Source organism: Apodemus sylvaticus, chromosome 4, assembly GCF_947179515.1.
Source record: "Apodemus sylvaticus chromosome 4, mApoSyl1.1, whole genome shotgun sequence".
In the NCBI taxonomy this organism is placed as follows: Eukaryota; Metazoa; Chordata; class Mammalia; order Rodentia; family Muridae; genus Apodemus; species Apodemus sylvaticus.
This window is the reverse complement of record NC_067475.1, coordinates 85,574,710-85,598,229: the sequence shown is the minus strand read 5'-3', so window position 1 is coordinate 85,598,229 and position 23,520 is coordinate 85,574,710. Positions and strand designations below refer to the sequence as shown.

At 42.1% G+C, this 23,520-nt stretch overlaps 1 protein-coding gene across 1 annotated transcript in view; it reads right to left on the bottom strand.

Moving 5' to 3' along the window:
- The window catches only part of Gucy1b1 (guanylate cyclase 1 soluble subunit beta 1), a 41,782-nt gene extending 35,168 nt beyond the window's left edge, over positions 1-6,614 (bottom strand). Inside the window, exons 1-2 of the mRNA XM_052180304.1 lie at positions 6,473-6,614; positions 5,921-5,994 (exon numbers count right to left, since the gene is read on the bottom strand). Of these exons, the coding sequence (XP_052036264.1) occupies positions 5,921-5,994; positions 6,473-6,475 (77 nt within the window). The 5' untranslated portion in view covers positions 6,476-6,614. The remainder of the gene's footprint in view (positions 1-5,920; positions 5,995-6,472) is intronic.
- Between the last annotated feature and the right edge of the window lie 16,906 nt (positions 6,615-23,520).

Here is a 23,520-nt window from a genome sequence, read left to right as displayed (position 1 = left end):
AAGGAAAGGATATGGAAAGAAAGCAACCATAACTGGGAACATGTGTTCCAAACTCTAAATCTCAGCATGATTAAGTAGCAGAGATCAGTTCGCAAGGATAGATGCTCAGTATAAATGGGATAATGCATATTGACCTTAGCCTCTATTAAAGTGTTATCCTTAGATCATAGTTTGATCTACGATCAACATCTTTGACATAGTTTATGAAGAAAAAAGAAGCCTTATATTTTTCTAGATACAAGTAATAATAATAACACTATTTTCCTATTGTTTCTTCTTCAATGCATAAAGAAGCAAAACAGTGAACACAAAAGCTGCACGACTTCAAGTCTGCACTGTTGCCAGGGAACTGGACTGGAGAGATTCTTCTTTATAGTACTCATTTCCTTAAGTGTGCTTTCCTGCAGACATCTGCGAAGCATCAACCCCTAACTCTCACCTTCCAACATGTTAGACAGAAACATTTGCCAGGTCTCTGATTCTAGAGAAAAAAAAAGAGAGAGAGAATACAAAGGACATCGCTCTTGCAAACGGCAGCCATGTTTAGTTAAAGCTTGTCACCATCCAATCTTGACTTAGTAGGAATGAAAGCGAGGGCTTTCTGGTTTTTCTTATAGTCCTCATTGCAATGTACAAAACCACACCAAGTTAATATGATTCTAATATACATTTAATACACAAAAAGGAACAATATAAAGCAATGAAGACTCCCCAAGCCCAGCCAGGGGGTTGCTGCAGATCATAAAAACAAACCAATCAAAAAAGCTGTGGCCTGCCTTACCACACAAGACCCATGTTGTTCCCAAAGTGGTCTGGGTTGGAGAAGACCCAGTTCAGACAGCTCACCAGCAGCTGTGTGAGGTGATTCACAATTAAACCTTTAGTTGCCTAGCATCAAGCCTAGTGTCTTCTTCCGTGTTTCAGGCTATCTGGAAAAATTTCCTACAGAAAAAATGTCTCATCCTAACCCAGAACTTATTAATTAATTAATTTGTTAGTCTTTATAGAAATTTGTTTAATTTTTTTCCAGAGGTTGTTTTGAGTACTAAAATAAATATGTTGCATTAGGTAACTTCTTCTCTTTGGAAAATACTTCTAGGAGCATGAAGCCTGGTATTAGCGGAATGGTCCCTGAACTAAGTAGTGACTTTTCAGCATCCTACACATAATGCTCTTGACAGACAGTCATTTAATTTCTTCAAAATGCAAGTTCATAGTGAAAAAGAAAAACCACAACAATGGCAAATACACTGAGCTGGAAAGTCATTTCCTGTTTCAAATAGATGTTACAGGGCTCAGCTGAAAATACATACGGAGGAAGCAACTCTAGAGGATTTAAATAGCTTTATAATATGAAGTGTCATTCATATTCATAAACATATAGGCTGTTTCTTACTTGAACTGTCGTATAGAGGTGTAGAAATTTAACTCACTCCATCATGAATGAGAAAAAGCAGAAGGGATTAGGGACAGGGGAGTGGCTTGAAGAATCACAATGTAGATGGTATAGTGAAATCATCATTTTCTAACAATCTGCAGAATGTGGAGGATGAGACCAGGGGCAGGCACGGAAAACATAGCAAGGGGCTTGTTTTAGAGGAGGGCAAGGGAAGATGATAAGGACCAAGGGGAAAGAAGAAAGGCCAGGAGATAATTCAAAACAAATCAGAACAGCCAATTAAATAATGGGATAAAAGAAATGAGAAATAACCCCCTCCCCCGATGCCTTACACCAGAGGGTAGGAAACAAGTGGAAACACCATGGGCTATTGTTCTTAGTGTTTTGTTCAGGTGAAGTGCTAGGCAAGCAAGGGCATCCAATAACACCCCTAGACCCAGGCCGCTGTCACTCAAAAGAAGTTTCACATCTTTCAATTGTACTGAAGAAGAAAGATGTTGAAAAGCCCAGTTACCAGAGAGAATTGGAAAACAATAGATGCCATTTCTTCCGAAGCTATCTAAGAACCACATTAAGCATTTTTTTTCAGACAATATTGTATGCACTACAACAACTCAACACATTAATTTTTTCCACATATAACTGAGACTTGGAAAGTTTAGGCAGGTTGGAAAGTCATATAACTATTTCTTTTAAAAAAAAAATGCTTGTTTGGGTCCTAATATTCATTCCTGATTAGCAAACTACACGACATATATGAGTTTCAAAGTGGAAGATCAGTATGTGCTATTCGACAGTCAAGTTATTTCCTTATTTGAGTGACAGAGAAGTTTTATAAAAAAAATGAATAAGACTAAAAATATCCTGATATCACAGACTTTTCAAGACAAGAATGACATCATTTGCTTTTCTATCCTCAGTGCCTGAAGTGCTAAACTATGTTCACTAAAGATAAGCTTGACAATAAACAAAAGAGAAGGAGGACTAATGAATTAAGTAGGTAGCGAATTGACGAAACACATGGAAGGTGACTGACAGCAAATTAACAACAGCATCTCTTAATTAACAAAGCTGTTACATTATTATAAAACCTACAGCTTTAATGCCAACATTTATATCTAATTGCGTATCTCTAATTTCTCAGAAAAAAATCAGGCACAAGTAATCAATGCTTTGGCCTGCCCACCTGCAGGCAAATAAGTAGTGTTCTGGAAGGTATTTGTGTGTGTCTGTGTGTGTGTGTGTGTGTATGTGTGTGTGTGTGTGTGTGTGGTGTATTTTAGTATTGGATCCTACCACTGAGCTACATTTTCAACTGTCACTTGTTTTCAATAGACTTTTAATCATCTTAGAATTTCCAGTCTTTTGAATCCAGTCTTAGAATCCATATAAGTTCCAGGGTAGATAGAGAATCTCAGAGCTCACTGACACAATACAATTATCATATCAACCAGGGCTGACACCAGCATAATAGAGAGGGACTTACCAAGCATTTAGATTGTATTTTAATATGCATAAAGTCTGATTACATTTTCTAAATGAATGATAGATATTTTTTTCATCACCTAGGAATCATGGCTCCTTAAGAGGATCATTTGAAGATTCAAAATTTGCAAAGCAAGATTTGAAACAAATTTTTTTCCTCTTATGTTACTGTGTAGATCAGAAATGGATGGGGAAGCTGGATCCAGACGTTGCCTAATACAAGAGCTAACAATGTTTATGTGTTTACACTATTACATTTGAGTAGTTATGCATATACATCCATAATACCCTGTGTCTAGACTTGGGTACAGACACCAAATCTTTTGTCTATCTCTTTAAGAGAAGGTTTCTGAACAATTTTTCCTTTTCCTGAGAAGAAGAGACACGATGTTTGTGAAATGATAATACTATTGGCCATAGTCTGTGTGGACCCTGAGTCTACAAGGAGAGATTTCCTGCTCTTAGCCATCTAGAATTTTCCATCTGGAACCTAATACTTAGAGTTTTATTTGTTATTTAGTGTTTTGCTTCCTTTCCTATAAATGATGAATGCCCACTTCTTACTAAACTTCAAAAATATTACAAAACATTTTATAACTATTTATAGTTTTTCACAGGTAATATTGGAAGAAAAGGATAAAAAGTTCTCTCACATATTTAGTTTTTCATAAGTATTTAAAACTGAAAGCATCTTGGACCAATAGCTGCAGAGAGTTCCCTGGAATGGGCTGGGAGGGGAGGAGACACCTTCATGACAGTAGCCTTATCAGTTACATTTCCCTCATCCTCTGTGAGCATCTGCTGATTAGGCAAATGCTCTTCCAGGAGGCAACCTCTTGGGAAACTAGGCAGGGTAGTAAGGAACAGTTTTAGTCCTCTAGGTCCAGAGATCCAAGCCAGACTCCCCAGCAAATGCACAAAACTGCACCCATGCCAGCAACAAAAGATGTCTTCCTAAAAAGAGAAAACAAGAAACTGGGTAGCCAACACTGGTTCTATTCCTCTATTGTAAGGACACTGTCCTTACAATAATTTCAGAGGAAGCCACCCATATGGCCTTGTTCACAATTATTATCAGTTGATCAACCTACGAATTGTGCACAGTGCTACTTGAAGGTGAGTACACATGTCTGTGGTCCAGACACATGAGAGACAGAGACAGGCAGACTGCTGGAAGAACAGGACTAGCCCAAAGTTACATAGCAAGAACATGTCTCATCTCATCTCCCCCACTGTGTGTGTGTGTGTGTGTGTGTGTGTGTGTGTACAAATTACTTGAAGTAACATGTATTATTTTCAGCCACCATTTGGAAGTGTGAATACATACATACAATACATAGAATGTATGTATTTTTTAGATTATAATCACCATAAATAAACATTTTGACAATTTAATTTTTAAAATAAACCTGTTGCTGCTCTTTAAATCCTAAGCATATCCATTGTTATAGTTCATCCCTCATGAACCTTGGAGAATTCATTTTTAAAGATGAGAGCCTAACATATGGGGGATACATACACACATGAATGCCTTCATGCATCCGCAAAGTGGCTTGTAGACCTCCTCATGTTGGGTGGCACTGGGAGGGCTTGTTCTTGGTGTCTGCCTTTTCTATACTGTCTCCACAGACAATGAAAATTATGAAGGAAAGGATAAAGTCGAAAGAAAATTGCAACCTGAAGGCAGCCTTGCTTCTTAGGATTTAGTTTGATAGAATAGTAAGTGCCCCATCTTGACCTCGTTTTTTAATTGGATGCATCGCTGCCCTGCAGCTAATACAGATGTAGATACCATGAATGGCTTATGGAACGTGGATTAAAGCTCAAACCCCAGAGAGCTAGAGGGAGAGGTTGGGTTCTAATGCTTAAATTATAGACCTGGTCATTTCTATGGAAACAGATTAAATCCAGAAAATCATCATTCTCTTACTACATAATAAGACATGTTGAAAATGATTGCTAATTAAAAATGTGCTGAGAAAAATAGCAAGGGCGAATGGCATGGGTGGGTACAGGAACTCAACAAATAATCGAAACCTGTTCCCCTCTGTCTTTCTCTAATCCCCACCATAGACTTGGTGATTCCTGCGTATGATCTTACAATTGTTGGTAGCAACATTCAGATAAACAGGAGTTAAATCCAAGTTTCAACAAGAGAGAGGGGAAAAAGATGAATTCTGTTAGATTGCAATGCTCCACGAGGCTTGGTGACGCATTCCTCTAAAGCCTGCACTAGGAGAGGGCAGGAAGATTGGCAGTTCCAGGACAGCCTACGCAGTGTGTAGGGAGATCCCGTCTCAGAAACATGAAGGCCAGACATGCAGCTCAGTGGCACCGCGTTTGCCTGTCAAGAACAAGGTTCTGGCTTCAATCCCCAATATACCTCCTTCTTAGACCCACAAAAAAGCTTAAGAGATGACATGGGCCTTAACATCTCAGAGAAGTGTATTTTCTGGTTTCATCTGAGTACCAGGCTCAAAGCTCTACAGAAACTAGGATGTCCTGCTAGGGTTGCCAGAAGAAAACAGAGCAAAGCAAGGGTGATTTGGGCAAGTTAAAGGGGAAATGTCCCTTTATTAAATATGGGTTTCTCATGACTTATTGGAGAAAAAAATCTTGGAGTGTATAGCATATCCAAATGATTTAATCATATTATGTGTACCTAGTGTGTAAATTGCAAAGGAAAGCAATCTTCTGTTCATTTCCTGCCTCTAGTTCCAAGACCTTGCAGAGGCCTGGGAAGCCCCCAGGTCCCTTTGCATGGGAGCTAACCAACCCTCTGAACCTGGCCTGGGAGCCACAGGGCTCTGTCTATCTGGGTGTTCCCACGCTCAGTCGGGGTGAGGAGGCCGCAGCGACCCCAAGGGGCTTGATCACACGGCCACGCCCCGGCCTACCCTCCTCTCCTAGTCCGGACTCCGGAGCGTGGGAGCGGAGACTGGAGGATGCGCACCACGACCCTGCTGGGAGCAGCCAGGGAAGCGGGCGCGGGCGCGGTGCCAACGCGCGGCCCTGGGAGCGGGGCTGTTCACTTACTTGATATCTTCCCACACCTCAGGACCGTAATTGCGGATCACCAGCAGCTCCAGGGCATGGTTCACGAAACCGTACTGCAGGGCAGAGAGAGACCGCGGTCAGGGACCCGCGCCTTCGCGACCCGGTATTCCACCCGGTGCCTCTGATCTGCCAATCGCCTTCTGACTACGCTTTCGGGGTACCCTATCCTAAAAGGGGGTTGCGGGATCTTTGAATTTTTGTATCCCCCTCTCCTCCCCCATCTTCTTACCCCTGCTCACCTGTCACTGTGGTGCAACAGGGACAGCACAGGAACCTGAGCCCTGAGCCTAGCACCCAGAATCGCCTGAAGTCAGAGGCTGCTGGGTTTGAGCGGTGGGGACCCACTCGGACCCAGAGACTCGGAGCACTCCAGCAGATCATATGTCCCCACCTCCCACCGAAGGCGCTGTTCCTCGCGGCCCTCCGCTCTGTGTGCCCTGGGCGTGCTTCTGCAGCGCAGCCCGCTCTCTAGTCAGTCAAGGTCCACCCGCCCAGGTATGAGGTTCCTCTGAAGGTCCTGACAGCACTCACCATGGTGTCGGCGCCCGGAGCCTGGGAGGCAGCCTCCAGGCAAGAGTACCGCGGAAGAGACCTAGACAGAGAGCGACTACAGCGGCGACAGTGCACCCAGACCAGCACAGAGCTGGAGCTAGGGCATCAGTCTCGGCCAGCCCTGATTGCCACCTCTTCTCAGCCAATGGCGAGTGGAGCCGCAGGAGGCTGGGTGCCTTTTCTTCCCATATCTCAACCAATCCGAGACAGAGGAGGGAATTCAGATGGGCTCAGAGCTACTGCGCTCAAACATTTTCCCGCCCCAGACTGGTGACAAGTCATTCTTTTGAGGCCTTAAGGCAGATAGAACAGAGCCAGCGCTGCTCCTTCCAGCATGGATGGGGGAATTGTCATCTTAGTACATCTCTGTTCTAATCCAGAGGTCTGCTCTCAGCCTTGTGAGTGTGTGTGTGCGTATGTGTGTGTGTGTGCGCGCGCGCGCGCGCGCCCATGCATGTGTGTGTGTGTGTGTGTGTGTGTGTGCACGCGCGCGCGCACACAGGTGCATGTGTCCAGTGTTGATCAGCATTGTCATGTTTACTGTAGTTATGCACATAAACATTTCCTCTGCCGGTGTACCTAGCAACAGCTGGCAAATTTAGCTAATCCTACAAAACTAACATTTTACTTTTAGTCAATGAATTTAATAATCAAGTGCACAAACTAAGACGTTCTGTAATATGCAAAAGGTTTAGCAACTGTGTTAGACTTTTTGTCATTGAGACAAAATACCTGACATTAACCAGTGGAATTCGTTTTTTGCCTGTATTTTCAGAGGTACTTCGCTTTTGTCTCCTGTTGCTTTGGGGCTTGTGAGGAGGTGCAGCTTCATGGCGGCCGAGCAAAGGGCAGAGGCTCTTCAGTTCATCACAGAGACACGCAGATGGGCCTGAGAGAGGCTACAGTTCGCAAGGACACCCACAGCTGGCTACTTTCAAACTCCTAAAAAGCTTCCAGAAATTTCCAAAATGGAATTTCTCGGTTAAGGATTATGCTTTCAAGTACCTGAGCATCTTGGAGGACACGTCATACGCAAACATAATTGTGAGCAAAATGTTAAGCCATCTCTGTGTGTCTGTGAATGTCACAGGACACACCGTATTACAACCCAGGAGTTAGGATTCCAGAAGTTTTAGATTTGTCTTATGTTTCTGTTCTGTCTGCTTGTCCATCCACCCATCCATCTATCCAACCACCTACTCTCCTGCCTATCTATCTATCTATCTATCTATCTATCATCTATCTATCTAATGGCCCATTACAAATGTGTGAACATTTAATCCCTCTCCAGTATGTCTTCCTTCCTTCCTTCTTTCCTTCCTTCCTTCCTTCCTTCTTTTCTTCCTTCCTTCCTTCCTTCCTTCCTTCCTTCCTTCCTTCCTTCCTTCCGTTCTCTTTCCTTCCTTCCTTCTTTCTTCCTTCCTCTTCTTTCTTTCCTTCCTTCCTTTCTCTTTCTTTCTTTCTTTCTTTCTTTCTTTCTTTCTTTCTTTCTTTCTTTCTTTCTTTCTTTCTTTCTTTCTTCTGTCTTCCTTCCTTCCTTCCTTTCTTCCTTCCTTCCTTCCTTCTTTTTTTCTTTCCAGTTGTCCTTGCTCCTGTAAGTACACACTCATCCACATTCCCAATGAAAACTCGTTGGTTCTCCAGGGTGGACAGTGACGTAACCGTCACTCATCTGTCCTGGCTTCTCACTCTCAGGACAGTAGACACATGTATTGTGTCTCCTCAGAAAAGGTTTTCTACACAACACCTCCTGAACCTTTTGATTCTACAATTGTTGGCTTGCTAACAAAATATATTTTATCTGTCTTTATCTGCTCTCCTATGCTAAGCAGAGCAGGCAGGGCATCTACACTGTCTCAGTGGGCATTGTGCAGTGGTATGTACCCTGCACGAGGCTTAGGCAGAAAGGGGGTGAGAAAAGCATTTCTTTAGGCATGAAAAACACTGAAAATTCACTTGGAAAAGGTGAGAAGGGACATGAAGAAGGACCATTCACACTTTCCCTCCTTCCTTACACCCTCCTCCCTGTCCTCCCTCTCCTGGGTCTGTCTCTCTAATTGGAATGTCCTTTCTCATTTTTATGTTATTTTTTAATTTTTTTATTGGACATATTCTTTATTTACATTTCAAATGTTATCCCCTTTTCCACCCCCCCTGTAATCCCTATCCCATCCTCCCTCCCCCTACTTCTGTGAGGGTGTCCTCCACCCACCCCCTCCCACCTCCCAGCCACTGATTCCCTTACATTGGGGCATCTATAGAGTTTTCATAGGACCAAGGACCTCTCCTTGCCTTGATGCCTGACAAGGCTGTCCTCTGCTCCATCTGCAGCTGGCACCATGTGTGCTCACTTTTAATTCAATATTAGGTTGCAGTTCTTGTCTCTTTCAGCACATCCTTACATTTATGGATTGCTTAAGCTGTTTGGTTTCTAACCCCCTTCCTCGGACTCTATAGGAACCTTTTGTTCACTAAACCTTTACTAATTCTTATTCCGTTCACAAGATATCACAAAGCACACAATTTTGAGAGCCAAGAGAGTTCTCAACAGCCATACAGAGTCCCCAAAAGGGTGACCACACTTGTGTGACCGCCAACCTCAGTGACACCACTGTTGACCGAGGAGCGCAGAAGTAAGCCGATGAAATGACCCAGAACATTGTGCTGCATTCTTTTCTGTAAGTTCCAAGCTGAGGAGAATCAGTCAAAGAGGGAGGAGGGGTAAGAACTTAGGAACAGACTTGGATGACCCCAAAGTCAACACTGATTGCTGATCAGTCTGATGAAGAAAAATAAACAGGAAGTAAAGACTGGCTTTTAGGAATGTCAGCCAAAGGGGCGCGTATTTTCAGCTAGTTGAAATAATTTTATTTGGGCAATTTAAAATTGATAATACTGAGATTTATAAAAATAATTTTATGGTGGGGGTATCTGCCTCATTCTTGCCAGAATAAAAGCCACAGTTTCTTAGTTAATGTTTCACTGCTGTGAGCAGACACCATGACCAAGGCACCTTTTATAAGGACAACATTTAATTGGGGCTGGCTTACAGGTTCAGAGGTTCAGTCCATTATCATCAAGATATGAACATGGCAGCATCCAGGCAGGCATAGTGCAGGAGGAGCTGAGAGTTCTGCCTCTTCATCTGAGGGCAGCTAGGAGAAGACTGGCTTCCAAGCAGCTAGACTGACGGTTTTAAAGTCCAAGCCCACAGTGGCACACCAACTACAACAAGGCCGTACCTCCAAATAATGCCACTCCCTGGCCTAGGCATACTCAAACCACCACACACTGAAATCCAGTGTTTTTATTAGCAAGCTGTAAGCCTAAAGTGGGCAGTTTGTGATCTATTCTCTCCTACATTCCATATATATGCCCCATGTTGCTTGGCGACTGAGTCTTCCTCTGTTTGCTCTGCTGCATGTATATCCTCAGGGAGATTTTTCTATTGGCCGTGTGCCCATAGCCCATCCTCATGTTCGATCCTGCCTTACCACCACTTCTCCTTATCTTACCTTTTTCCTTCTCTGAGCCCTACCTGAGACTTCTCTCTCCACTTTATCTCAAGTTCCACCTTCCTCTTTCTCACTCCTGGTCACAGGCTCTAGCCTTTTTATTTTCCAACTAGAGATTTTTGGGGAATAATCTTTATAGCACACTGGTCAATATAATGTCCATGTCCAGCCTGCAATGTAATCTTGGGACACAGAATTCAGCATCTGAATTCACAGTGCTCAAGACCAACCCTAACAGGGACCATTGTGTGCAAGGCTTTTCAAATTAATATGAGAGCAATGAGCCTAGAGAACACTGGGGTACATTTAGGGGTACGGGCCCTCAAGCCCGTACATACGACTTACAAATGATAAGCCTTTTCTCTTTTTTCCTGTAATGCAATCAGGGTTTGAAGAGCAGCATGCTGTCATTTGATCCAGTACTTATATGATGACTTGCTTCAATTCGCATGCTTCTTTAATTGACAAAGTTCAAAACCAAATTATTATTTTTTTCTTTGAGTTCCTGGTACCAGCATTATATATGTAGGCAATATTCATATCTCTTCTTTTAAATTATGATAAAAATCACCCAAAACTTAATGCAAGGAATTCAGGATGCTTTGAACAAAGAAGTATCCATTACCTCCTCTTATATATACCAGGTAAATATTATTTTACTGCTTTCACGTCATACCTGGGGAGTAAGACTGCCATATAAATAAAGTCACCTAGTGACACATTGGAGAGCACCGGCTCAAAACCAGGCTTCTTTCCTCACAGTAAACTTGCCCTCTGTGTGTTAGGATCAAAGGCTAATGTTCACTACTGTACCTACGTGGCTATAAAGAGTTCAGAAGGGAATTAACTACAATTACCTATGTACATTTAAGAAATTTATGGTCAGCTCTCTATGTTTCACTTAATATCTCTAAAATATTAAGTCATTATAAATGGGATTCTTATATCCATTTCTTTTGTGGTGTTGTTAAGATTAAGTAACATATATGAAAGGATTGTGTGTATGGTATAATAATGCACATCTGATTTTCTATTTTACTATATCACTGCCTGAATTCATTGGCTATTAAACATTCTCCATATGAGAGAAATTTATAAAGGAGACAGGAGAATGATATTCACAGAAGCCCTGCTCTTTGGCAACTGTGAACCTTTTGAAACACCAGTCTCCTCTTCTAACATTAGAAAATCAAGGGTATTCAATGTAACAATATTTTAAAGGACATATAGTGCTTTACATGTGGCAAACTTATCAATTGGGAGCTTCATAATCCATTTAAGCAATGTGTTTGTTAAAAACACAAATAATTCTTATTCATTCATGTTGCATTTGAGTTGAAACAACGTGCTTAAATCTCATCCCAGCATTATAGAGTACATAAACCAGATTCTTCACCCCTTCCCTTATGCTCACTTGAACTCAAGAAGCAGTAGCCAACGTTGACAGAACAAAGTGGGCCCAAATGGGTGTTATTCCATTAATCCATGTGAAAGAAAGTTAGCCCACTCTGGGGTCTGTCTTAATTCATTATCTTCTGAATTAAATGTATTCAGCTTGTGGAACTGATATTATTTCTCTTCTTTGGAATTGATTACTTTAAGTTTTATTCTTGCCACGAGACTATTTAAAATGCTCATAAATAATTGATCTTTAAGAGCAGACTCACTTTTTAGGCATCCTGTGGAAATCAGTTTCTTCCATCTGAATAAACATGAAGACTGACTTTCAGGAAGAAAAGAGTTACTCACATGGAAAAACAGCAGAGTTGACATAACTGAGTCAGGCAATACTGAGCTAGCACTTATTATGGGAGACAGAAGAAGATCCTATCTTGTCAAATGTCTACACCCTTATCTCCACAGCCTATGAATTTATCAAATGACACAGCAAAAAGGCATGTAGAAAATGTGATAATTTCAAGAACACAGATATGGGGACATTGTTCTGAAGCATTGAAATTAACTCAAAATTTCAAAAGGGAGTTTTATACTTTGAAGAGGCTGTGAACCAACAGACACAGGTGATGTCTACATGTTGCAGGGAGTTGATTACCTCTAGAAATTCCCTCTGAAAAGTAGCCTAGATGACATCTTGATTTTAAGAAGTCTGGTCTGTAGAATTACAAAATGATAATTCCTGTTGTCATAAGCCATCAGAGTTGTGGAATTTGTTATAGTAGTATTAGGATGCTAAGAGTAGCCAGTGATTTGTTTCTGAAACAAATTCTGAAATAATTCTGAGAACATGCATGGACTGAATGTATATACCCCCTCTAAAATGTATATATTCAATTCAGGAGATGCAATATGATGGCATTTGGGACCCACGGCAGGTAACTGAATGAAGAGTTCAGTTTCAGAAGGAAAGCATGAAAGCAGTGCTTGCAAGGTTTGACAAGAGTTTACATAAGACAAGAGAGGCTAAGCTTTTCTTCACTGTGTGAGGGAGATGCATGAACAAACAGGCACATTTATTACTTTTCTGTTGCTGTGATGAAATATGATCAAGATAATTTATAGAAGTAAGAATTTATATGAGCTCATTGTTGCAGAGGGAGAGTTCCTAATGGCAGGAGAGGCATAGCAGAAGGCAGCTGGACCAAGACGCTGAGACTTCGCATCTTTAATCATAAGCCTGGAGAATGAACTGGAAGTAGGGCAAGGCTCTCTACGCTCTCTTCCAGGGATGTAGTTCCTCTAGCAAGAATTCACTACTCCATAACCTTTACAAACAAAGCTACCAATCACAGAATCAGATGTTCAAAAATGTAGAACAGGTATTTCCTAAACCAGGAGCACTTTAGATCAGGGCACAGGGCCCTCACCAGGAACGGAGTTTGTCATCATATAGTCTTGGACTTCCAGCCTCAGGAATGGTGAGCAGTAGGACACCTATAGATTATGTCTACAGGATGTCTAACAGCAGACCAAGGTGACTGAGACCCGAAGACCAGTGTCCAGATTATATTTCTAGCTACATTTTTCAGAATATCACTATTAGCAGGACTTCTTCATACATAACTCTTATGGCTGTATTAATTTCTATTTTCTTGTTGGCCTTGTGTTTTGTTGGGGAAATGGCCACATTATTAGAAGTCACTTCTCTCACAGAGAAACAAGATTTTTCTTTTTTTCTTTTTCCAAAAGTTTGTCTCTCCATGATGGTCAGAGAATTGTTATTTCTTTCTCTCTCTTCTTTTTTTGACTTTTTTATTATAGTTCTGCATAGCAATAGATAGAAACTAACTATGACTAACTTAAACAGAAAGAACACAGAATAAAGTAAAAAAAAAACTAAAAGTTATAAACAAAGTTTACAAAACCATAAGGTAGACTAAAAGATGGTGAGAGAAGCATAAACTGTATACAAATTCTATTTATCTTTAAAGAAGGATTATAAAAATAAAGAAATCACAGGTCACTGTGATGTATGGGTTACAACAGTGTGAAGGAATTATATAGGTGGATTTTTAATCCAGCAACATGTTTGCTCTTGAAAGGTATCACATCCAAAGACCTTCTAGGACTGTGTGATCTAGCTGGAATACAGACATGACACATACCTTTAATACCTTTGACAGAAATAAAAACATACCCTTAGTATACACCTTTAAGTTGGCAGCCACATTTGAAAGTGACAGCTAATTGAGGGGCAGGCAAAGTGACCAAACAGAGAAAGACTTGACAGAATGAGTCATAGATGGGATACGCCCAGCTCTCAAGGTGACACAGAAATGAGAGAGAACTTAAAGAATGGTGAGGGATTGTACCAGCTTGCAACCCCACCAGCAGTGGAGGAGTGTTCCTCTTTCTCCACATCCTCGCCAACACCTGCTGTCTCCTGAGTTTTTAATCTTAGCCATTCTGACTGGTATGAGGTAAAATCTCAGGGTTGTTTTGATTTGCATTTCCCTAATGACTAATGATGTTGAGCATTTTTTAAGATGCTTCTCAGCCATCCGAAGTTCTTCGGGTGAAAATTCTTTGTTTAGCTCTGTACCCCATTTTTTAATAGGGTTATTTGGTCTGTCAGTTCCTCAGAAAACTGGGCATGACACTCCCAGAGGACCCTGTTATACCACTCCTGGGCATATACCCAGAGGACACCCCAGCATGTAATAAGGGTACATGCTCCACTATGTTCATAGCAGCCCTATTTATAATAGCCAGAAGCTGGAAAGAACCCAGGTATCCCTCAGTGGAAGAATGGATACAAAAAATGTGGTATATATACACAATAGAGTACTATTCATCCTTTAGAAACAATGAATTCATGAAATTCTTAGACAAATGGATGGAGCTGGAGAACATCATCCTAAGTGAGGTAACCCAGTCTCAAAAGAACACTCATGGAATGTAGTCACTGATAAGCGGATATTAGCCTAGAAGCTTGGAATACCCAAGACACAATCCACATATCAAATGATGTCCAAGAAGAAGGAAGGAGTGGCCCCTGGTTCTGGAAAAGCTCAATGCAGTAGTGTAGGGGAATACCAGAACAGGGAAGTAGGAAGGGGTGGATGGGGGAACAGGATGGGAGGGGGAGGGGGCTTATGGGACTTTTGAGGAGGGGGATCCAGGAAAGAGGAAATCATTTGAAACGTAAATAAAGAATATATCGAATTAAAAAAATAGAGAGGTGAGGGAGAGTACAATAGGAGTGCAGTTCAGTTCAGTTAAGAGTGCCTGAGTTTAGAGCAGTTCAGTTCATGAAGTTCAGAGGCAGTCTTTCTAAGCTGAGCAATTCAGTCAGAAACCAAGAGAAGCCAATTTGAATCAGCTTGGAGAGGACTTTGAACCAAAACAGCTGAGATGAACCAGCCAGCCAGAGTTCAGAGAGTTAGAAAGGGTGTGTTTATTCAGTAGTAAGTCTCTGAGGCTAAAACTTTCTAGGTCTCGGTTCGCAGACAGAGGCTGGAAGCTGAGGCTCTCAAGGCCCAGGCTTGTCGAAGATCAGATTGGATAGAGAAGAGAAGTGTCCAGGCCTAGACCTGGGGAGAGTTAGATAGAAACCCGCGGCGCTCAGTCCAAATTGTGTGTTCACAAAGCTTTGGCGCAGCTCTCCTCATCACTTCATCTGAAGAAATAAAAGCAATTTACAGATTTGGGAGTGACATTTTATGTGGAGACAGTAATATTTAATAGTTACTTTTTGAATTAGGTTTGAGCAAATGCCAACTATAAAGTGAAAGGCTAAAAGAAAGGGAGGGGGGCAAATGTAAGGCGTCTTTTCGGGGACAGGGAAATCATCCTGTGGAATAGAGGCGTGTTTCCAAGATAAACTGTGAATGAAAATGACAACTGTCACTTGTTCCATGTGACACTAAAGGTTTACTGATTATGTAACTGTATAAATGCAGAAAAGTCCTATGAGCAGGCAATGGCCCTTCCTAGAGCCCAGCTCTCTCATTATTCTTCAAGCTCATAGCTCAGCAATCACCTAAGCATGAATTCCCTCAACTTTACTCCAGATTTAGTTCATGTTTCTGGTATGGCATTTGGGGCATATTTATCTCTCCATTCTAGATAGACCGACATGGTTCCCAGGTAGCACACAGAGTTATGGAAATCTGGCAGCCAACTATATTTACCATCACGTAGGACATTCATCCTTGGTGACAGACACTGAAATGACCTCCTTGAATTGAAAATTGACATTAAAAACTCCTTTGGAATTTGATTTAAAAAGCAGAGTTCTGTAAGCCACTCAGATTTTCATTACTCGATAGGTCGTGGTTTTGTGGAATTGGTTGAGTTAAAAACCATACCTTTTCTTGCAATGACTTTCAAGCAAATGGTTCAAATGTAAGTTAACTATTTAGTTGTCTGTCTTCCTCTCACCTGATGTCAATAATGAAAAGTTAATGACATTCAATGTACAGAAAATTCGCCGTGAAATTCTCCTAGTTCCCTAGCAATGCTGTATTAGCTACAGGAAGATTCTTTAGACTATTTCCAAATCTTGCATATGAGAGACCCTTAAGTGCTTGGCTACACTCTTGTTCTTTATGCCAAATTCCTCCTGAAAAGAAGTTATTCTCAGTTGCAGCTAGGTAAGGGAGGCAGCCAGACTACAAGAGCTGGCTGCCTAGAACCAGATTCATTTTTCATTAAGCCTATGGGAAGAGGAGGGAGGAAACTCTGCAGTCCCTTTTTCTTAAGGCATGCTGAGGCCAATGGCACATTACAGCAGGCCACCCATGTCAGAAGGAGACGTGTCCATGCTTTTGCAAAGAGATGGAAATGGCTTTTTTCCGAGTGTATCTTTTCGGACACGCCCTTCCTCCCTCATCCTTAATCAGTGTAAGGGTTAATAGGAAGGGTACATTTTTCTCTCGACTTGAGTGTGTTTCTTCTTTCTCTGGAGCCAGTGGATTCCAGACTGTGTGAAGTAAGCACTCCGAGTGACAGACATAAACCAGAGAGCATATCAATTATTTTCCTGGTTCAACGAGAGAGAACTTCAGTTTCTCTCTGTGAAGGCTTGAAGGTGTTGCCCCATAAAGATGCTGTCTCCCAGGCAAATTATGACCCAGAGACAGAGGTACAGTAGTGATGCTGGGCCTGTCTGTTCTTCACAGGCATACTTAGCCGTACTACCCAGCACTTACCCATCTCTGTCTGGAGTGCCTTGGTCCCACAGGAGCCCTGTGGTGGTGAAAGCACTGACAAAGGCAAGGACCTAGTTCCTGACAAGTTCCTGTCCACACTTGACTCCTGCTGGAAGCCAGCAGTATGTGTAGCCATGTAAAAATGGGGGCATGCACTTCTTTCTTCCTTGGGAGAACTTGTGAACCCCAGGACCAGGTAACATATTTGAGGCCAGGCAAGGACAAGGAGGAGCACCTTACCTGAGCTTTAGGGATAGTAACCCTAGCGAGTGGAGGTTCACACTCTTCTGGGACACATGTGGTGAGGGAAAGCTAAGGTGAAGCAGGCTGGACACATCTCCAGGCCAGCCTTCAACATAAGAAATCACTGTCTAGAGAAAGGCCCTAACGAACTGAAGAGGTTTGTAGCCCCATAGGAGGAACAATAATATGAACCACCCAGTACCCCCAGAGTTCCCAGGGACTAAACCACCAACCAAAGAGTACACATGGAGGGTCCCATGGCTCCAGCTGCATATATAGCAGAGGATGGCCTTGTTGGACATCAAAGGGAGGGGAGGCCCTTGGTCCTGAGAAGGCTCAATGCCTCAGTCTAGGGGAATGCCAGAACAGGAAAGCAGGAGTGGCTGGGTTGGTGAGCAGGGTGAGAAGGGATGGGTTAGGGGATTTTCAAAGGGGAAACCAGGAAAGGGGATAACATTTGAAATGTAAATAAAGAAAATATCTAATAAAGAAAACTATACTTAAAAAAAAAAGATGCTGTCTCCACTGTCACCTGCTCTCAGTAACTATATTTACTGTCCTGACTACAAATGGACTTACTCTGAACAATCCCATCAATCTCATGATAATGTAGAACACTGAAATAACAGGAAGTACATGGTGTAGAACAATGTAAGGCATGAGTAAACCTTTGATAAATATTTATGATGGAGACTGTACATGTCACCCTAATTGGTCCCATCTCTCCCTATCATTTCATGGGGTAACAGTGTACATATAGAATGCGATCCGAAAGGAATTAGGATATCTTCAGGATTTAAGAGATGTTAACTATCTGGTGAACAATGGTCAGTCTAGAATTTCCTCTTGCTGACCAAGATAGTCTCTAGTTGACAATATACCATACTGCTCTGGTCGAGATGCTTCTGACCAAGTGGAATTATCAGTAGAGATACAATAGAAATACAAGCTGTGTAGTTTGTTTTTACCTCAAAAGGATTCGTGCATTAGAGATTTAGGCCTCCGCATAATGATATGAGAGGTGATGGGACTCTTAAGAGGTAGGGAGTAGTGGGCAAGCTGAAGGGCTCAAAAGACAAAAGATGTTCTTATTGGACCTGTGTCTGATTCTGAGAAAGAAATATAGGGGCTTGGAGAGTTTGTCTCAGTAGATAAAAGCACCAATTGCTCTTCAAGATGACCTGGGTTCAGTTGTTACCCACGCCATGTCATAGCTGCTCATAACCATTTCCAGTCCCAGGGGATCTGACAACCTCTTCTGCCCTCCCTAGGCACCAGACACATACATGGAACACAGATATACATGCAAACAAAAAATTCACCCCTGCAATGTAAATAGACCTTTTTTACCCGGAGCAATGCTGTCTTCCTAACCTAGGAATGACCTCTTGCTCCTCCAAACACTCCATGCGCACCACGAGGACACAATACAGTCAACATTGTGTTATTTATTGGATTTTTTAATATATTTAGCTTTTAAACAGACCTAACTCTTCTTTTTCTTCTAGTCCCATAGTGTAGAATACTGCTGCTGATGAGAGCTAAAACATCCTAGAGACTCATCAAGTGATGGTGAAAATACAGATGGTGCTAAAATACAGACAGGAAAGAGCACATTGTGAGGTCTTAGATGGGTTCTGATAGACACAGATACATCTTGCACCCTTGCGGCTCAAATTAGCAGAGGTGGATGGTATGTCTGGGTTCTGCTGATAGTGGAGACCTCCAACATAAATGTGTATTTCTATATTGGCCAAAGGGTTCAAATTTTCAATGAGGTAGGATGGATTATAGGTAGCTACTGTGAATAAATACTGCCTGAAAGCCACAGCACTTACCTCAGTCACGATAAATTGCTACAGTATTTATAAAGGTGCAGGATCCACAACCACTGTCACTATATCACCATAGCTTTCAAATGAACTCGATTTTTTCTGCTTTTTTCGATCTACCATGTGGATTGCCTAACAGAGTGTTCTGTCCAGTTTCTATAACAGTGTTTTAGTTTTAGTTTATCCTGAAGTTAGCTCATAATTCTTTCTACCATAAAGAAGGGATTGGCAGCATTTCAGAATAAACAAACATCTTAGCAGGAGTTTTAGGACTTGGGCACACGCAGGCATTTTCTGCTAAGCAATTTTCTTCAAATTCTGTGAGATTCACTTAGTTTCTTTTTCTGGCATCATGTGTTCAAAAAAATTTAAAAGCTTGAAAACACTTCTCTCTACAGTCTTTTTATGGAATATCTTAGATTAAGTCTTAAATCTGCCATTTAAATTTTTGTCTCGCTTTTAACTGCTGTATTTAAGTCTAACATAATAGCATTTTATGAAAGTAACTTGATTTTGATGGCAGCAAATCTAACCTGATAATGGAAGAAGTTTATTTTTGAGATTATTAGATTTTTCCTTTTACTTAATATTTTGAATTAAAAATCTGTTCATTTATGAACATTTTTCTATTTTCTTACGGGAGCATCAAATTTGAATGAGGAAGTAAAATTTTGGATAAAAAAATACATGGGCTGTATGGGTTGGACAGCAATAGATGTGTGTGTGGCTAGAAGATACAGAGATTAATAACATGCACAGTATTTGAAGTGCATTTTCAGATCAAAATATCACATGAGTCATATCATAAGTAGAATAAAAGAAATATTTAAAGGGCGCATCACCATCAGAAAGCTTGATTCTGGCTTCCTAAGAGAAGGAAACTGGTTACAACAAAGACAACAGGAGACTATGTCTACAGCAAGGGTAATTCATCTCCATCTCTCTAAAAGACACAAAGACTTCCCAGGACCTGAAAAATCTCCCAAGCAAAGACTGCACCCTATATTATGACACTGTAAATCCTGGTTGGACATGGTTTGTTGCTATTTTCTGCATAATAAAGCAAGTTGAGGCAGCCCCAGCTATTCACTTGGATGTGAACAAGTGAATTGCCTGCCCTCTCATCTCTGCTGAGTAATTTCAGCTTGGAGAAAGACGGTAGTGACTGCTTTTGCACCCTTCACAGGCAGCACGTATTGGCCCCACCACAATTTAGCTCTTTATGTAACTGTCCCACACACATAAAGGGTGAATTTACATCAAAATGCGTAAGAAGGTGACGTCAAATCAATGGAAAACAAGGAGCTGGGATAGTTTAGATCATGATGGTTTCCCCCCAATCGCCTATATGTTAAGGGCTTAGTCCTTAGCATGGCAGAGTTTGCAAGTAGAGAAAACTTTGTCAGGAGGGATTAGTGGAAATCTGTCAGCAATTGAAGGCCTTCCTGGGGGAGTAGTGGAACCTTTCTCCTCTCCCCTCCCCTCCCCTCCCCTCCCCTCCCTCCCCTCCCCTCCCCTCCCCTCCCCTCCCCTCCCCTCCCCTCCCCTCCCCTCCCCTCCCCTCCCCTCCCCTCCCCTCTCCTCTCCTCTCCTCTCCTCTCCTCTCCTCTCCTCTCCTCTCCTCTCCTCTCCTCTCCTCTCCTCTCCTCTCCTCTCTCCTTTCCTTTCCTTTCCTTTCCTTTCCATGTTTGTTCCAGGTCACTTCCCCACTATGACATGAACACTTGGTTCCAACACGCTATTCCACTATGATAAGCTGCCTCCCACATCAGAAGTCCACTAATCTTAGGATCACACACCATGTACCAATGCCTTCAGAACTATGAACCGAAGCAATGCATTTCTCTCTACAATTTGATTTTCGCAGGTCTGTGTTCTTCTCAGTAGTGAGAAGCTGACTAATGCATGATCTATCGATACCCCATCTACACATATTTATATATTTAAATATATTCATATTGTGTTTTCAAGTGTATTCACATAAAGCAGTTTGAATAATATGTTGTCTTGACTAAAACCAAAATAAGACTTCCTAAAGCTGTTTGTAGCTAGACTTGTCATGTACAGCCTGCTTTAGGCAGCTTCCTAACTGAGCAATCTCTAAGGACCCATGTCTATACACACCAATATTTGGAGCAGACACCCTTGTTCATCCATCTCCTTCATTGTCTACAATATAAACACATCATGTTCAGTGTTATGCCTTTGAACCCGAGGGTAGGACAGGTCAGAGAGGGGTAGGGAGTAGAATTCAGAAGAAAGACAGTGACAATGATAAAGTCTTCTGTTCCTAACAATGAAGAAAAAGTACTAAAGACTTGAGGTTTCTATGTAATCCCAGTGTTAGCCGCAGTTTCTGTTCTTGCTGAGTGTGTGTGTGTGTACACGTGCATGCTCCCATGTAGGTCCACATGTGTGTGCATATGGAGTTGAGAAGATATGCCCAAATGTTATAAATTATGTGTATCCACCTTTTGATGTTTTCAAAATGGGGGTTTATCAATGGCTTGGAACTTGCCAGCAGGCAAAACTGATGGCCAGCAAACCTTGGGCTTGGAGTCTGCTAAGATAGCAAGTGTGTCCTGTCATGCTCCACTTTTTGCATGGGTCTTGGGAATGAACAGACGTCACCACATTTGTAAGCACTTTAGTCACCTTGTTCATACTTTTGGCAAAATACCCAAGCTGTAACATGAACTGTTTTCTACCAAGATGTAAACAACTGTTCATGCAGTCACCTGTACACGAGTCTTCATTGTTATCTGTGCATTTCCTGAAACAGCTTTTGAAAAACACACATTGAACCTTCATCTTTTAAGATTCAGCATGTCCCTTGTCTCATGGTTCTAACACTGTGGCATAGGCAGAAGGCTATGGATCTACTTCTTAAAATTATTATTAATCATTTTATTTATTTACATTTCAAACTATATCCCCCTTCCCAGTTACTCTTCCCCAAGCCCCCATCTCATACCCCCTCTCCCTCCTCCCCTTTGCCTCTATAATTGTGCTCTTCCACCCACTCACCCACTCTCTCTTCACTGCTCAAGCATCCCTCTATGTTGGGACATCAACCTCCATAGAACTAAGGGCCCCCTCCCATTGATAAGGCCTTCCTCTGCTACATATGTATCTGGAGCCATGGGTCCTCCCTCTATGTATACTCTGGTTGGTGGTTTAGTCTCTGGGAGCTCTGGGTGGTTCGGTTAGTTGATATTGTTCTTCCTATGGGGTTGCAATCCCCTTCAGCTCCTTCAGTCCTTCCCCTAGCTCTTCCCTTGGGGTCTCTGGGATCAATCCAATGGTTGAGTGTGAGTATCTGCATCTGGATTGGTCAAGTGCTGGTAGAACCTCTTAGGTAACAGCCATAACAGCTCCTGTCAGCAAGAGCTTCTAGGTATTAGCAATAGTTAATAGTCTGTTGTCTGCAGATGGGATGGATCCCTAGGTGGGGTGATCTCTGGATGGCATTTCCTTCAGTCTCTGTTCTACTTTTTTTGTCACTGTCTTTCCTTTGGTCAGGAACATCTTGGTTAAATATTTTGAGATGGGCAGGAGGCCCCACACCTAAACTGGAGGACATGCATATCTACAGGCGGTGGTCTCTATCGGTTTTATCTTCCCTTTGTTGCATATTTTGTCTAAAATCATCCTTGTGGGTCCTGGGAGCCTCTTGCTTCCCTGGCATCTGGGACTTTCTAGTGGTTACCCCCAGTTCTCCATGCTCCACTGCTACATATTTCTATTCAATTTACTTCTCTCCTGTCCTTTCCAGTACCTGATCCTGCCTCCCCCTTTTACCTCCTTCTCCTCTTTCCTTCCCTGGTCCTTCCCTCTCTCTCTACCTCCTGTGATTATTTTGTTCTTCATTCTATGTAGAATTGAAGCATCCACACTTTGGTCTTCCTTCTTAAGCTCCATATGGTTTGTGGGTTGTATTGTGGGTATTCTGAGCTTTGGGGCTAATACCACTTATTAGTGAGTACATACCATGTGTGTTCTTTGTATTTAGGATACCTCAATCAGGATGACATTCTCTAGTTCCATCCATTTGCCTGCAAATTTCATGAAGTTATTGTTTGTTAATAGCTGAGTAATACTCCATTGTATAAATGTATCATATTTTCTGTGCCCATCCTTCTGTTGAGGGACTTCTGAGCTGTTTCCAGATTCTGACTATTATAAATAAGGCTGCTATAAACATAGTGGGGCATGTGTCCTTGTTATATGTTGGACCATCTTTTGGGTATATGCCCAGTTGTGGTACAGCTGGGTATTCAGGTAGAACTATTTACAATTTTCTGAAGAACCACCAACCTGATTTCTAGAGTAGTTGAACCAGTTTATAATCCTACCAACAATGGAGTAGCGTTCCTCTTTCTCCATATCCTTACCAGCATCTGCTGTCACCTGAGTTTTTTGATCTTAGACATTCTGATTAGTGTAAGATGGAATCTCAGGGTTTTCATCTGCACCAGGGAGTGGAGCCGATACTCTGGATCCACACCCATTCAGCCCACTCCTGGAGACTCCTTGACCCCCCAGAAGTTCTGACATCCAGGACCACAACCGTGTGAGGCCCTAATACCTGGGCCTAACTGGGTCCCCGCAGGACACAGTGGATATAGGAACCCCTGCCAAGCCAGAGGGTTCCTTCTGGTTTGCACCTGCACCCAGGAGTGGAGGCTCCAGTCTCCTCCAACCCACCCACACCCAGAGATAGCTAGACCCCCCAGGAGTTCTGACATCCCCTGGATCTGCTTTTCATTTTCTATAGTTAATGGGTGCTCACAAGCAGGTCTCAAGATCCAATGACAAATAGTTGC